The 16,131-nt window shown below is 43.1% G+C and overlaps 1 protein-coding gene and 1 pseudogene across 5 annotated transcripts; one reads left to right on the top strand and one right to left on the bottom strand.

The window, feature by feature from the left end:
* Positions 1-917: 917 nt before the first annotated feature.
* Positions 918-4,076, top strand: LOC136458688 (pentatricopeptide repeat-containing protein At5g46100-like). Of its 5 annotated transcripts, none has more exons than XM_066458616.1 (3): positions 918-2,516; positions 3,437-3,554; positions 3,939-4,075. In XM_066458616.1, exon 1 carries the CDS (start codon positions 1,007-1,009, stop codon positions 2,438-2,440), a length of 1,434 nt encoding a protein of 477 aa, XP_066314713.1. In that variant the 5' UTR covers positions 918-1,006; the 3' UTR covers positions 2,441-2,516; positions 3,437-3,554; positions 3,939-4,075. The 5 variants fall into 5 exon arrangements, with proteins under 5 accessions (XP_066314713.1, XP_066314710.1, XP_066314712.1 ...); XM_066458613.1 differs by having other exon boundaries at positions 3,423-3,554; XM_066458615.1 differs by having other exon boundaries at positions 3,423-3,554; positions 3,936-4,062.
* Positions 3,971-5,329, bottom strand: LOC136458689 (protein DMP6-like; annotated as a pseudogene).
* Positions 5,330-16,131: the final 10,802 nt, after the last annotated feature.

Here is a 16,131-nt window from a genome sequence, read left to right as displayed (position 1 = left end):
TGCCCGCGGTAGTACCTGGGGTTATACCTCCACAACTGGGAGGTGAAAAAAAGTAGCTTATCCTGATTCACTTCACGCATAGAATCACTATATGCAGTTCATCCAAAATCATAGTGGATCAATTTCAGTCATAGAATCGCTTCACATATATGAAGAATTTGAAGCAGGAAAAGCCCTACCAAATCGGCCCTTAAATTTCGCTAATTTAGTTGGTGGATTTTTTCTTCTTTACATGGTATATATTAAAGATTATAAATTTTCATATGGATCTGGATGTACATATAAAAGTTATATATGAATCTAGATGTACAGAATTATAACTTCACAAACTTTTTATTTGGGACCATCTTAACGCCAGACTTCTATTATTTTTGTTTCAAGATGGGTTCAAACGATTTTGCCCCAAATTGTTCATATCTTATCGAGCACTACAATCTCATAAACTTTTTTTTTCCATTAAACTTCACAAGGGCAAAATTCTCAGCGCGAAAGCAAAAATAGATGGATTGAGCGACCCGACATAAACGTGGATTTAGCCATCTTTCTACTATCTACTGGCTAGACCTCAACTTAGAGCAAAGCATGAACTTAGCTTCCTATCATCAATAAGATTGACTCGAACATGTGATTGGTGTGCTTGAGAAAACTTATGATTTTTAAGATATGCAGCATAGAAAAGGTAAGTTCCGCCATTTGAATGGTCAGAATAATCTCACCGTTTCAATTGGCAATCGGAGTATATTTCTGCTAATTTATTTGGGGCAATTATTTTTAGTAAAACAAATTAAAGAAAATTAAAAAAAAAACAAAACAGATTTCCTTGTTTTTTTTTGACAAGTCAGATTTCCTTGTTTTGGAGGAACCCTGGAGGATGCGTCCGACGGTGACCGCCTGCCGCCTCCCCGCTGTTTATCTTTGCTCATTGAGTCATTCCAGCCCACGCATCCTCGCGCTCCTCGGCATTCCGCCGAACACCTGTCTAGGCCTACCTCTTACCACCGCCTCCATGCCGCCAGCCAACCCCACGCCGCCCAAATGGCCGAAGACCCTCACCGCAGACCACCTCCACCGCCTAGTTCGGGCCGAACGGGACCCTCGCCGCGCCCTTGCGATCTTCGACGCTGCCACCGCCGCTTCCACTTCTGCGGCAGACCCCATCACCCCGTCTCCGGCCACCGTCTCTCTCCTTACCTCTCGCCTCGCCTCCGCCGGCCACCTCCCCCTCGCCACCTCCCTTCTCTCCCGCTCACGCGGGGTCTTCCCCTCCGTTGCCGCCCTCGAGCCTCCCTTCCTCGGCCTCCTCCGCGCCTTCTCCCGCACGCACCGCCCGCTCGCCGCTCTCCACCTCTTCCGCTCCGCCCCCTCCGACCTCGCCCTCCCCCACTCTGCTCGCTCTTACAACGCCGTCCTCGCCGCTCTCGTCGCGCACTCGCACCTCCCCCTGGCCCGCTCCCTACTCGCCGACATGCGCGCCGCCGGATTCGCCCCCACCGCTGCCACCTACAACGTCCTCCTCAAGGCCCACTGCTCCGACGCCGCCGCTCACATCAAAGACGCTCTCCGCCTTTTCCGGAACATCCCCAAGCCAGACGTCTGCTCCTACAACACCATCATCGACGGGCTCTGCCGCCGTGGCCGCCTGGCCGAGGCCCTCGAGATGTTCTCCGAGATGGTTGGGAAATGCATTGCACCTACCGTTGTTACTTATACCACTGTTATCCATTGGCTCGCAAGGGAGGGTTGCTTTGATGATGCGTTAAAGATATTTGATGAAATGGGGAGGAGAGGGGTCTCGCCTAATCTGGTCACTTATAGTTCGCTGATTGATGGACTGTGCAAGGGTGGACGCGCCGCATCAGCGTTAGAATTGATGGATAGGATGATCAAGGAGAAGAAGCTGCCAAATACGATCACATATAGCTCGGTGATTGATGGACTCTGTAAGGAGCACATGCTGAGTGAGGCAATGGAGGTCTTGGACCGGATGCGACTACAGGGGCGGAAGCCTGATGCTGGGTTGTTTGGGAAGCTAATTGTTGGGCTATGTGATGCAGGAAGGGCTGTGGAGGCTGCAAATTACCTGGATGAGATGGTTCTTGCCGGTATTGAACCGAACCGGGTGACTTGGAGCTTGCATGCCAGGATAAACAATACCGTGCTGACAGCATTGTGTGCCAAGGGTGAACTTGGTAGGGCTTTTCAGGTCTACCAGAGCACAAGGACTCGCAGTATTTCTACCGACCCAACCACTTTCCATCTTCTTGTTGAGAGCTTCTCCAAAAAGAACATAGAAAAGGCTGCCCATGTTGTGCTTGACATGCTGTCAGAGAGATGCATCCCTGAGAGGGAGACATGGGATGCTATTATTAGTGGGTACTGGAGTAAGAAGAAGGTGAGGCAAGAAGCCGAGGAAATTTGGGACCGGCTAACTGTTAGTTGATTTGAGAGAAATTTGGCTCTATGCTGTGCTAGTACCTGGTTTCTCACCTAAACATCTTGGCCAGCTTACTCGTCAGGTATGATGTGATTATATCTCCCAATGTCCCTTCTGTATACTACAGACCTGCTTTCATAGAGTATTGGTGTGATTGTTTGATGTGGGTGTGGGGAGAGGCTTTTCCATTGCGAGAAAAGAAACAAAAGAAAGCCCCCTAATTCAAAGATCCAGAAGTAGGAACTTAATGTTCATGTTTTTAAGTAGAGGATACAGCTTAGCTTATAGCTCAAACTATTGCTTACCAAAAGTAGTTAGATGTAACTATTGAGACATCCGTGCTAGACTGCTAGTAATATTGAGAACTTGAGATTTATAATTTATTGACCAAGTAAAATAGAGTTAAGTTATTGTTTGCTGTATGTGCTGGTTATGTTCCTCTGATGGATAGTTGTGTCTTGTGCTTGGTGTTATTCGACAATGGAATAGAAGGCATAAATGCTGTGTTGTCATGGTGCTACTTCTCTATTATTTGCTAGCTTATTCATAACTAGAAATGACAAAATATCTTTGTTCTGCACATATGCTCTCATTTTGCTTTCTAACAAAGGAAGAAAATATTGTCTAGATAAAACACAGAAAAAATATAATTGGTGTTTGTACTGGAAACAATTATAGTTTTGTTTAGGGTTCAGACTGGTCATTATCAACTTCTGTTTATGATGTCCCCATCTACTTAATTTATCATAAGATATAAAAATAACGAAACTGACACAAACAATCTTAAGACAACATGCATGCGATACTAATTGATCAAAACCAAAGTGAAGATTTTCATAATTGTACAGAATGCCAAAAGTTTTCATATAGTCCCCCTGACATGCAAAGCTAGTTTATTGCAACGTGCAATCACTCTGACCATTCATTCGCATTCCATTTGCATATCCTCGTTGGAGGTGGCATACAATTGCTAACTCAAACTATTCAGGGGGGCGTACCCAGTGCAGAGAGCTCCCGCTGTGTGCGGGGTCTGGGGAAGGGTGTTAGTGGCAAGCCTTATCCTCGCATGTGTAATGCGAGGAGACCGCGACTCGAACCCGGGACCTTCCGGTCACAGGCGGTAAGACTCTACCGCTTGCACCAGGCCCGCCTTTCTAACTCAAACTATTCAACAGCAGAAATAACTATAAAATTAAATGATACGAGTTTTATTCAAGAAGTAATGTTTTAGTTTGCCAGGTTGTGATGGTCAACCAAACAGTTTCATGATTTTGTATGGGTGCCCTTTGTTCACAGTTGATACTACAAACATATCATATGTACCAGGCATCAATTTTGATTTCATATACAAAACCCATCTGTCAAATGTCACCATCAATTTCACTTTCGCCATTAAGTGAAACTCTTCCCAAAATATTATTGCTAGAGATAGATGTTTGTTGTAATGCTATACATCTCCAACCTACTCAAGTGGCTTACAAGTTACAACTAATTGATTCAGCAGGAACCACGGCAGACAAAAATTTGAAGACCCTATTATTGTGAAGAGAGTGTGGAGCCAATGCTGTGGTGAGTGGTAGGGAAGCTAACAAATAGCAGGCTTCCAATGATCCAAATGGCAACTGGTAATGCTGTGAGAAGTTGCTTTGTATCCTCGGATGGTGTTGGATAGAAGCAAGACACCACATTTTGGTCAAACAATGCGATTGCTACAAAAATCATAGCTGAAACAATGGCATGTACAAAGTCTAGAAACCGCATCCTGAATCCTGCTGCTGCAAGTGGTTCAAGAGGAGCCCCACCATCAATGACCCACAATCCCCTGAATGTGGCAAACCCGTATCGTACCTTCCCTTCCTCATCCCTGAAGCTATCTGTGAAGCTGAGAACAAAGCAGGACAATCCCCTCCTGTCATCATTCCGTTCATGTCACTGCAGTGGCCTTGTTTTGCCAGGGTGGGAGCCAGGATCTGGAAAGAAAGAACAGTGCCAGAAGGAAGGAGTTTGGCGAGGTGGGCAGTGCTCTGGTATGTTTGGCCTATTGCTTTTTGCATGGGGCTCATGTTGTTGTTTCCATCAGCTCTGTTTGACAAGAGAGGGCGTCTCTCATCGTGCTGCAACTCAGCGTCGAGGTGTGTAGCAGCCATTGTTGCTGGCCTCATTGTTTTTTTTCCACCCTAACAAAGTTCAGGAGATCTAATGTCGGAGATTTGAGCAGAAGATGGGCGTTTCTGCCAATGGAAGGGGAGGGATCTGAAGGGGAGTAAGCTGTAGTCGTTTGCTGTTTGCTGCCATTCTAGATGCTCCTTCAATAAAAATAGGATCAAAACTGACACAAGCTGGGAGTTATATTTTTAGGTTTCTGGCGAGACAAACATGAAGAATTTTGGTGCTGCAGTTTCTCTTTTGCGTTCCAGCTGTTTTAACGCACATTTGGGTAACAGAGGGAACAGTAACTAGTAGTGCTTGCTTATGTAAAGCGTGCGGTTACAGTATGGCCGTCCGCAAATTCATAATTATGGCCTATGGCTTTATTTTTCTTCTATGGGGATAATTGGACATGCCAAGAACTAGGAGATGGCTTCCTATTGCGACCAAAAGTCGGTGCCCCCGCTGATCTGTAAATTCTTTGACGATAACATGGTGTTATTTGGTAATAAAGAGAACATGGACGGGCTGTAGATGTGATCCTGACATCGCAATAGTATACTTGACAGCATGGTTTAACGACACTCCCCCCAACCCTGATTTTCTCTGTATCTGCTGGTGATTTTCTGTAACTCTGTGGAGCACGTTAACAACTACCCAACATTTGTGTTGTTCTTGTTTTCTCTAAATAGCTAAGCTGTGAAACTGACGAAGGAAGTACTCCCTCTGTTCAAAGATAAATGTATATTTCACTTCGAAGAGTCAAACTCTTTTCAGGTTTGACCACGTATAGAGAAAATAATATTAACATTTGTATTTTCAAATAAGCTTATCGAACCGAAGAGTCAAGCTCATTACACATGATAGATATTAGTATATTTATATATATATTTAGTCACATTTTGAAAAGTTTGACTCCTTGAGGCATGTATTTATTTTACGACGGAGGGAGTAGCTAGCTTGCTATAAAATGATTAAAAAGGGAACCACGGAAGCTGAGACAGGGCTCAACAGTTATGGGCCGATCTGTTGATCAAAAGCCCAAGCCATGTGGCTATCTACTGATCATCTGAACATTTAACTTTTCCTTTTAGCAAATGATTAGAGATTTCATTAGCTGGGTTACAAGATGCAGAGAAAACAGAGGGGATGAGCTGGACGGTGGCCAAACCACCTAGCTCTTTTCTTTTTTCTTCTTATGTGGTCACATGTCCGGAATTCAGAGCATTGGCAGTCAGTCTCTAGCGTGTGCGGGCCAAATAGCCATCTGAACATAACTGATGCAAAGAGCATGTCACCTTGTCTTTGACAAGCTCCAGAAGAACAATGCAGGTAAGCATTGCTTCCATCCTCCATGAAAAAAAGACAAAGATCATATGCTTGCATGCATGTCTTGTGCATGGGACCATAAAGATCACGGGCACAATCCACTTTAGTCTCCGACAAGTAAAATGCTTTTCTTAAGACAAAAACCTCCTGCAGTGGCCCCAGCTGCTCATCCCAGCATCTTTGCTGACGGCACCAAAGATACCAGCAGTCCAGCACACTGCGGCAGCATTCCATTAGCACTCGATCACCAGGAGTGTGGGGGAACATTGTAAAGTCGCCGAGAGACGACAGCGCACGGCTTTAATCATGTGGATCTTTCTTTCCATCCATCTTGCATCATTGCGTGATCATGTGTGTGCAGCAGTTGTCCTCAGTGTACATATAACTCTATAAAAGAAATACTATATACCTAGATCTCCTAGTTAATTTGACAACTCGGGAAAAACATTCATATGAGTTTTTAGTGGTAGGTTATTCACGAATGACCATATGTCAAGTTTAACTAGTTCTTTACACTCATTTTATTAGGAATATTCAGTGCAAACCACATATTTGGTGCAATCGTGAAAACCCTTTGCAAAACCATATTTAGGAGTTTTCAAAAAATTTGAAACTATGCACACCAATAATGGATCTGTAGATGTGCACTGTCACAAAATTTGAGATTCAAACTCATTTTGCAAAAATTCATATGAAAATAACAAATTTTATTTGCATATGCACTAAAGGACAAAATTCCTTTTGTGCTCTAGTGCATATGCAAATCAAATTTGTTATTTTCATATGAATTTTTACAAAACAAGTTTGAATCTCGAATTTTGTCACAATGCATGTCTATAGATGCACTATTGGTATGCATAGTTTTAAGTTTTTTTAAAACTCCTAAGTATGGTTTTAATGGGGTTTTCACGGATTGCACTAAAGATGTGATTTGCACTAAATATTTTGCATTTTATCAGCAGAGTTCAGAAGCAGTCCCAACTCCCAAGTACCTCTTTCACACGAAGCACCATCCTTGCGCTCTTTTAAGGCGAGCATGTCTTTGTCCACTTCGCAACGTAGCACATGAATGTCCCAAAACAGTAGTACATGTATCAATACTATATGAAATTTGTTAGCAAGTCAATAGGCTTGTACAAGAAATTTGTCGATGATAACTATATGAAATGCATTCGATGCATATAGTGGAGACACATGGAGAGTACAAATTATAGTCAAAATAAATAAACAGTACTACTCGAAAAATGTATTTAAGTAAAAAAAATCTAAATGTTGCAATTTTAAAATACATAGCTACCTGCGCTATTTGCTTGGGCCACTTCCCTACTACTCTCTCCGTCCCCAAAACATGTAAATCTCGTTTTTCAAGGCCACACTAGTGAAGATGTGAAATTACGCATGTGCCCCTGCTGTCTCCTTCTCAACACACACCTGGAACTAAAAAAACCATCTAGAATCTTCACTGGAAGTGCAGAGTTAACATGTTTTTTAATTGCATATGTATTTTTTATTGGTGGGTCCCACCATAAAGCTTACTCCCTCCGTCCCACAAAACATGTAATCCTGCAGTTCAAATCTTGTCCCAAAATTCATGTAATCCTAGAGTTCAGGTTATCTTTTCAGATGGTCCCCACCAATAAAAACATTACACTTTTGGAAAACCATCCCATCCCTTATTGTACTTTGAAGGAACATTCTAGATTGCTCTTGAGTTCTAGCATATTAGAAGAAGGATATAGGAGGGGCACATTGAAAGGTCCCTAGTTTAGTTTTGGTAATTGAGTGATGTGTTTGAATGTGAGGTGATTAGTTCACAAGTACACTTATATGAGCAACTCATGCCATGACGGTGAAGATGGCTTGGATATGTTGCAAAGCTCACACATGTGATGAAGGAGCTCATTGCATATGAGACATGACATTGAGTCATGTGAGTAAGGTGGAGAAGATCAAGACAAGACTTGGCTTGATGGATATGTTGCAAGTATGAAGGGCAAGTTGAGTGATACTTGGTGCCGATGGACCGAAGCAACGGTGAAGAGCAAGTGAAGTCAATATCGATGGGTGGACTAATGTGTTTGAATGTGAGGTGATTAGTTCACAAGTACACTTATATGAGCAACTCATGCCATGACGGTGAAGATGGCTTGGATATGTTGCAAAGCTCACACATGTGATGAAGGAGCTCATTGCATATGAGACATGACATTGAGTCATGTGAGTAAGGTGGAGAAGATCAAGACAAGACTTGGCTTGATGGATATGTTGCAAGTATGAAGGGCAAGTTGAGTGATACTTGGTGCCGATGGACCGAAGCAACGGTGAAGAGCAAGTGAAGTCAATATCGATGAACCAATATGGTCATGTAATGATATGAAGTGGATGATATCATTTGTGATGGGTTGGTGCATGTGTTGCATCAATGATGGACGAGGTAGAATGGAATGCGTAAGGCAAAGGTATATTTGTAGGGCATTTAATTTCACCGGTCATAGGTGTGTAGAGAAGTTTATGACCGGGTTTAGGATAGACGGCCATACTATCAAGAGGGGCAAACTTATTTGCAAATCGGTCATCTAGTGCCACTCGAGTGATCTAACTTTGCATCGTTGCTAGGATCGAGTGGTGTGGTGAATTGAGTGACTAATCCTTTGAAAAATATTTGTGAAAATGTTAACACACTTGCATAAGGTGTTGTATACTCTGTGGTGTTGGCATATTTGCAAAGGAGAAGAAGTTGGAGTTGATTTGGATCAACTTGGAGAAGAACATGAGGAAAGTAGTGGGACCGGACTCTGGGTCTCGGTGCGACCGGACCCTGAGGGCACGAGTCCGATGCCAAAACCTGGGTCTCGGCCAGCCTTAGTGGCTTCACAGGACCCTGAGCGAAGAAGTGACCGGACCCACAGCCGCACGTCTGGTCATCTAATGCAGATGAGGCGCAGCAGCGAGGCTGCGATCGGACTCTGGCCAAGGGGGCACGACTGGATGTGCCCGCTGACACTATTCCTCGAACGACACAGCGAGGTGTGCGCGACCGAACGTGGTGGCGAGTCTGGTCAGCTAGGACCAGACGCGTTGGGTCATTGAAAAGCGTCTCTAAAACATATCTATTCGCGATCGGACTCTGGAGCGTGGTACGTCTGGTCAGGGGACCGTCAGGTCCGGTCAGAAGGTGTTGAGCGCATGAGCGAGTTAGCTATGGTGGCGGTAATGACTACTTTCAAACGGTCGGGACACGTGGTTGTCCAGGAGCGACCGGATGCATTCGGTCAGTACCAGCGTGTCCGGTTGATGCGTAGAGTGCACAGTGAAGGGGTACAATGGCTCTATTTGCTTAGGGGCTATAAAACCAAGCACTAGCCAGCCTTAGGCTGGTTGCTGAGCACCCTTGAGCCTTGGTGGCTTGTGTAGGAGTGCTTGTGAGCCCTCTAACTTACTTGTGCTTGCAAGAGTGCGAATCAATTGCGAGTGAGTGATTCTAGTGCGATTGCATCGTGAGGTTGCATCAAGTGGCATTAGGTGATCGAGTTGTGAGTCAATGGTGCTTGTTACTCTTGTAGATTGCCACCTCCTAGACGGCTTGGTGGCATGATCTCCATTGAAGCACACAAGAAGCTTGTGCGGTGCTCTAGAGAAGATTGTGAGTGGTGTTGTGCTTACCCGCGGGTGCCGTGAAGAGCAACTCTAGTAGAGCAAGACATGAAGGGCGACAAGTGGCCCCGCCAGGTCAAGTGCTAAAGCTTGTGGTAAGCACTTCATGTGAGAGAGTGTGACTTACGGGTCACCACTAGCAAGAGGACCGGTGGCTACCTTGGAGCTTATCTCAACGGGGATAAGCTTGGTGGCAACCAAGTGAACCTCGGGATAAAAATCACCGTGTCAACCTTTTTCATCCCGTTGGTTTGCAATTCCCCAACATAAGCTTGTATTTACTTCTATATATATTATGCTTGTGTAGTTGCTCTTGTAATTAGTGAGCTTGTGTAGCTTGCTAGTTACCTTCTTGCTTGTGTAGTATAGAAGTAGCTCCCTTATGTAACTAGTTTACTTTTGTAGCAAATTAGTTGCCTTGCTTAGTTTGTGTAGCTAAGTCATTTGAGCTCTCTAATTTGACTTGTGTAGCTTTGTTATTGAGCATTGCTAGTGAGCTTAGGAGCATTGTGCTTTTGCTACTAGCATGTGTAGGAGCTCCCCGATGCTTGAAGTACTAGTGGCATAGGTTTATGTGATATTGCTCCTAGAATTGGTTAGGCGAGCTCTAGCTAGCCCGACACCTTAGTTGCTTGATTAGGATCTTTTATAAGGTGTTTGAGAACTTAGATAGAGGGGTGTAGTCTTGGCTAAACCGATAGTTTTAATTTCGTATTTGTTTCGGTTAGCTGACGCGTTTAGTTTTAGAAAGGACTATTCACCCCCCTCTAGTCCGCCATCTTGACCCTACACAAATGCGTAATTTCACACTTCCACTAAACTTGCCTTGAAAGTGAGATTTACATGTTTTGTGGGACAAAGGGAGTATCTCCAACCTAGATTTACATGTTTTTGGGACAAGATTTAAACAACAGGATCACATGCTTTTTGGGACGGAGGGAGTATCTTATTCCAATAGTGTTAAAAGATACCATCATATCAGCTGAGAAAGTATAGAAATTACAACAATACTTAGAAAAAAAATTAAAACATACCCCTTTGGATTTTATGATGGTATAAAAACATCGATAAACTAAAGCTTCCATGCATTAATAATAGTAAATTCAAAATAACAAAGTAATAAAAAATAACAACTCCGTGTTTCATGAGTTTGAAGAAAATGGACAAATAAAGAGTACATATAAAACACAATTAGTAAAGGTAAATTTTGAACAAAAACTATTAATAATTAACAGTTTGGTCACCAAAAAAATTGGAAAGAAAAGAAACCTGGATAAATAGTCCACATAAATTATTATTAGTAAAATTATTAAATAGTTAATTTCAAAATGGAAAATTATAAAAAAGAGTAGTTGGATTTCCATAAGATGGGAAAAATACCTAAATTGAAAGTAGGTGTCGACCATTGATAAGTTTAGTTTTTTAAGAAAAATGTACTCTCTTTTACCATCAAAGTATAAAACTTACCACAATATATACAATAAATAAATAAACAACCAAAAAATGTCGACCAAGTATAGAATGAGATAATTGTGCATAACTATGGTAGAACTGCTGAGTTTTGCCTTGACTTGGCATGCCCAATGATCATTTGACACTTAAGACACTTGATCCGAGTCAAACCCGAAAGTCTCTCAGGCCACCCCCATTTGATACTAAGACATGCTTAATCCGAGTCGAACCCGAGCTCAGGCCACCCCATGCGAAGATCTGGAACATCCATGTTTCTCACAAGGACCACATCCATAATTATTTGTTACAAAGTTTGTTTTTCCAAACCAAACACTTTTCGAATCCAAAGCCGATCAAATTGAACATAGCTTTACATCAAGGCTCACCAGAAGAATTCAGAATATAGTGGAAGACTAAATAGTACACAACAAAGCAATTCCGTTTACATCAAGATTACATAGAGGCCGGGTACAAAACATAAAAGAACCTCTGCAACAGATTATCATGTTCATGGGACTTAGACACTACATAACTACGGCAAGACACAAAAGAAACAATAGTTGGGCATCACTATGCCCACCATTAGCTCTCGAGCAATACAACAGGTTAGCTGAGTGAGCAATGGACATAATTTGCTCGGCATGACATTCGACTCACTACCGATTAGCAAGTTCTCCACTCGGGTTCTCATTTGCAACAATATAAGAATAAACTCTAAGTACACAATGTACTCAGCAAGACTTATCTGACTAGGTGGCATTATACTTAGCCCGACTCCCGTAGTGACCTAGACAAAAAGCTTACTAACTATTGATCCTTAAATTTCAAGTTTTAGCATCACTATTTGTCGGTATTTCATAGCACCAACAAGTAAGTTTAGAGACACGCATTGAGTTTGAATGGATTAACACTTAGAGACTTAGTGATCTACACCGATTTAGGCAATGTGCCCTACATCCAGCGGCGGGAACATTCATGTTCTTGAGCATGAGTGCTCTGCATCTGTAGTAGGGACTACGAATGAGGGGTGAAAGGAATTGGGAGTTCATGGGTGATACTAGCTACTAGAGATAGGCCCTGTTCGTTTGGCTGGTTCGTATCGTTGTTGGTTCGTTTATGTGAGAGAGAAGTACTGCTGGCTGGTTCTGATGAACAATGTTTTTGTGAGGAGGCTGGCCAGCCCAGCCCCAGCCAGCCAGCCAGCCCAGCGATCACGCTGATAGTGACTGAGAGTCGTAACAAGATGTCCTTCTCTAGAGTGTGTAATCGTGTAAATGATCCCTGCCTCTCCTTATATAGATGTGATGGGAGGTAGAGGGTACAAATTTGCATGGCCCTCACGTCTTGTAGGCAGTCCCTTGGACATTCTGATGATGTCATGTGAGGATGCTGCAGTAGTCCCCATGGCCAGATAGGTAGGCTGTGTTTAGTTGTAGGAATTTGGATTTTGGGGGCTACTATAGCATATTCGTTTTTATTTGGCTAATAGTGTTCAAGCATGGACTAATTAGGCTCAAAACGTTCGTCTCGCAATTTCCCACCAAACTGTGCAATTAGTTTTTCTTTTCGTCTACATTTAATGCTCCATGCACAAACCGCAAACATTCAATATAACAAGTACTGTAGCAACTTTTTGGAAGTTAGTGTAAAACTAAACAAGGGCGTAGTATAATGGTGCCACAGTGGCACCACATCGATGTACAATGGGCCTTGTGGCCACCCACAACGCACATGACAACCATAATTGTTTGTACTTCTTGTCCTTTGTACTATTTATGTATTGTTCATGTACAAATAGCAATGGAGAAGGCTAGAAAGCTCTCACTCACTCACTTGGCAGTCGCTCGACCAGGAGCTGAGGCTCGCTCCTACTCAATCAACAGTTATTGGGCCAGGAGCTGAGACTCACCTGCACTCATTTGGTAGTCACTTAGCTTGGTTAAACAAGTTCCTATGTGTTGATGATACAAGTGTCACTCAGCCTTAAGCGCAACGTCTTAATAGCGATGCTAGTCAGCTAGAGTCTACAGTATTTTTCAGCCGGCTTATCAACTAGAGTCTATAGTATTTTTCTCTCACAACAAATTAGCCAAGGCCGGTCTATCAGCCGGCTTTAATACCAGCCGAACAGGCCTTAGGCCCCGTTCGGCTTACCCAGAAGCCGGCTTGTTCGACTTCTTTTTTCAGCCGGAATAGTCCTTTTCTCTCACAACAATTCAACCAGAACAGTGTTTTTCAGCCAGTTTCAACCAAAATTCAGCAAGCCGAACAGGGCCCAAGGATTGTTTTGAGTCCAATACTAGTTACTTTTAACAATATGCTAAGAGTTGTTCGAGGATTGTTTTGAGTCGGTTGGTGAGTTCATATGCATTTCATCGTCCTGTTCGTTTGGCTTATAAGCCGTACTTTTTAGCCAACGAATAATATTTTTCTCTCACAATAAATCAGCCAACAATACTTTCAGTCATGGTTTATCAGTCAAGCGAACAGGGCACATGTGTGCAGTTTTAGTAAGGTCATTATTCATTGATTTTATAGTATTTTATCATTACTCTAATGCAAAAATATGCTTAATCATGCGTAGCTAATGATGATACCCATGAAATGCATATGCTTAACACCAAGAGTGTTACAAAATCCAATCTTACAATTTTTGGGCTTTGCCATGGTAATAAAAAAATAATGAATATTAGAGAGATTACACAAATGCAAAAAAAAAAGCTATCTAAGCTGGATATCAATGTGTTGGTACACCCATAAAAAAATACTGGAGCACTTCTGAACCCCAAACCACTTCTTCCCTCATCGTGCTCTACACACTTCGCCATTTCAGCTTGCTCTCTTGCTGTAGTCCCAAAGAGTCAGCTACAAAGTTTTGGTATCATTATTGATGTTGACGAAGGGGAAATAACCAAACAGAACACGTCGAGAAAAACAGTCGTTCTCTATATTTTCCCGACGTTGACGACAACACCAAGAGTACGTTAACGGCCAAACCAAGAAAACCTGGCGCAACTTTCTGGCCGAATAAATTTCAGACACGGTAGAGTAGGTAGCAAGAAGACGTGCATCCCTTGCAGTCGTTTTTTGCATGCTTTTGAGCCCATCTGTTCAGAAAAGTGCGTTAAAACGTCGAAATCAAACTTGATCCCTATTGGGAAGTACCTGCCGCCATATTTCAACATGATGGAGTTATTAGGACGACGGCAAGGCTTGCCCTACAAGATTACTAGGATATCACCAGCTGTACGTGATTATAGATTATATATATACATGTTGTACTGGTACTACTCATCAACATGCGCAGATTACAAAATACTGTCCCGACTGATTATTATGAAAGGAAAATACTGCTCTATCTGAAAACACGGTTCACGTGAACAGTGTCAGTGTGAGTGCGCTGACCAGCCCAGCCCAACCCCAGCTGACCAGCCAGCCGAACGCGTAAGATTGGCATGGTTCACCAAGAGAGAGAGACTACTAGCTTGCATGTCAAGTTACAACTATCGTTAGAAATATTATAAGGTTGAAAAGAGGTAATAAAGCTGTATGTTGGAATTGAAAAAAAAAAACTATCCCGATCTCGTATAAAAGCCAACATAAACATTTGATTTGCACACGGAGATGGAGAAACTAGAAATATTCAACGTTTGATGGATTACCAACTATATTAGCACTGACAATAGCGTGAATTAAAGGCTGTGTACTGCAGACTACTCTGTCCATATGTCAGGTTCGAAGGAGAGAAGCAGGCTTTTAGCTAGCTTGTTAGTAATCTCTAGTGTGTCGGAAATAAACAACTCGTGATCTTAATTTTGGATTATTAAGACCTAACAAGTACTCAGTAGTACGTGGGGTCCTGGCACATATGCTTGAGCATTTATAAAAATTGATTTCTCACCACCTAAAAGCGCTTCGCGATGATGTTGTGCGCTTGTGTCAGGTAGCAGAACTGCAGGAGAGTGGCCTCCAACTCCAAAATGCAGCAACCAATTCCTTCCGCACATTCCCAGTACGAGTACCAACACCCACAACAAAATCCCTGCCAAAATCCCTGCTTTGTAAAGCTTGGCACGCAGGCACGAGAAACCAGGGTTTTCTGCGTGCTCCCCCCTCCCCCCAAGGTTTGGAGCCTGTTAGGACTGTGGACCTTGGTACTACACGCGTATGCACCTTTGGCTCTACACGCGTGTACAGAGGTGAAACCAGCAGCATGCATATGCATATCTTGTACTCCCTCTGTCCCTTATTGTGTGTCGTTTCCGGTTTTCGTGCCACAAGTTTGATTCGATTTGTAGAAAATACGTGCAACATTTGTATTTCCAAATAAATTTATTAAAAAACTAGATTCAAATATCTTTCCAATGATACTAATTATGTACTATAAATATTAATATTTTTTAATATATATTTAATCAAAGTTGTTTCTTGGGAAGCGTAAACGACAGATAAAAAGGGACGGAGGGAGTATGATAAGAAGGATATCGGCGGTGGGTCCGTCAGACAAACAAGGGCCTTGTTTAAATTGGAGTTAGAAATCAGTATTTGGCACTGTATCACTTTCGTTTGTATTTGACAATTATTGTCCAATCATGGCCTAACTAGGCTCAAAAGATTCGTCTCGTAATTTACAATCAAACTGTGTAATTAGTTATTTTTTTATCTACATTTAATACTCCATGCATGTGTCCAAAGATTTGATGTGATGGAGAGAGAGTGAAAAAACTTGCAATCTAAACGAGGCCAAGGCCGAAATGTTTTGTTTGCCACGCAGAGGTCCATATGCACGTCCTTCCCTAGCTCATCGTCGTTGATCTCAAAAACAGAGACCGTCAGTTTCGTTAATCAGCACGCATTGCACGGTCGTCGACTCGTCGTTGGCTCGTTGCCGCTGGGCGCGTGCCATCCAGCGCGTACCTTTCTCCGCCGGACGGACGGACGCCACCAGCAGCAGTAGCGAGCTACTCCTGCAGACTGCAGTATACGTCCTGCTCGCGCGCGCGATGGGCTGCTGCTGCCTGCCTGTCGTGCCCGCACCGCACTGCGCCCGTCCGGGCGGGGGCGTCGACGTCGCCGCTCTCCGACGCACGCGCGCGCGGTAGATGGACGGTTCA

This window comes from Miscanthus floridulus, chromosome 6 (genome assembly GCF_019320115.1).
Source record: "Miscanthus floridulus cultivar M001 chromosome 6, ASM1932011v1, whole genome shotgun sequence".
Classification (NCBI taxonomy): Eukaryota; Viridiplantae; Streptophyta; class Magnoliopsida; order Poales; family Poaceae; genus Miscanthus; species Miscanthus floridulus.
This window is presented reverse-complemented; position numbering and strand designations above follow the sequence as displayed.

Excerpts from the sequence above, each read along its gene's own strand:
- LOC136458688 (XM_066458614.1), top strand. The coding sequence starts at position 1,007 with ATGCCGCCAGCCAACCCCACGCCGCCCAAATGGCCGAAGACCCTCACC.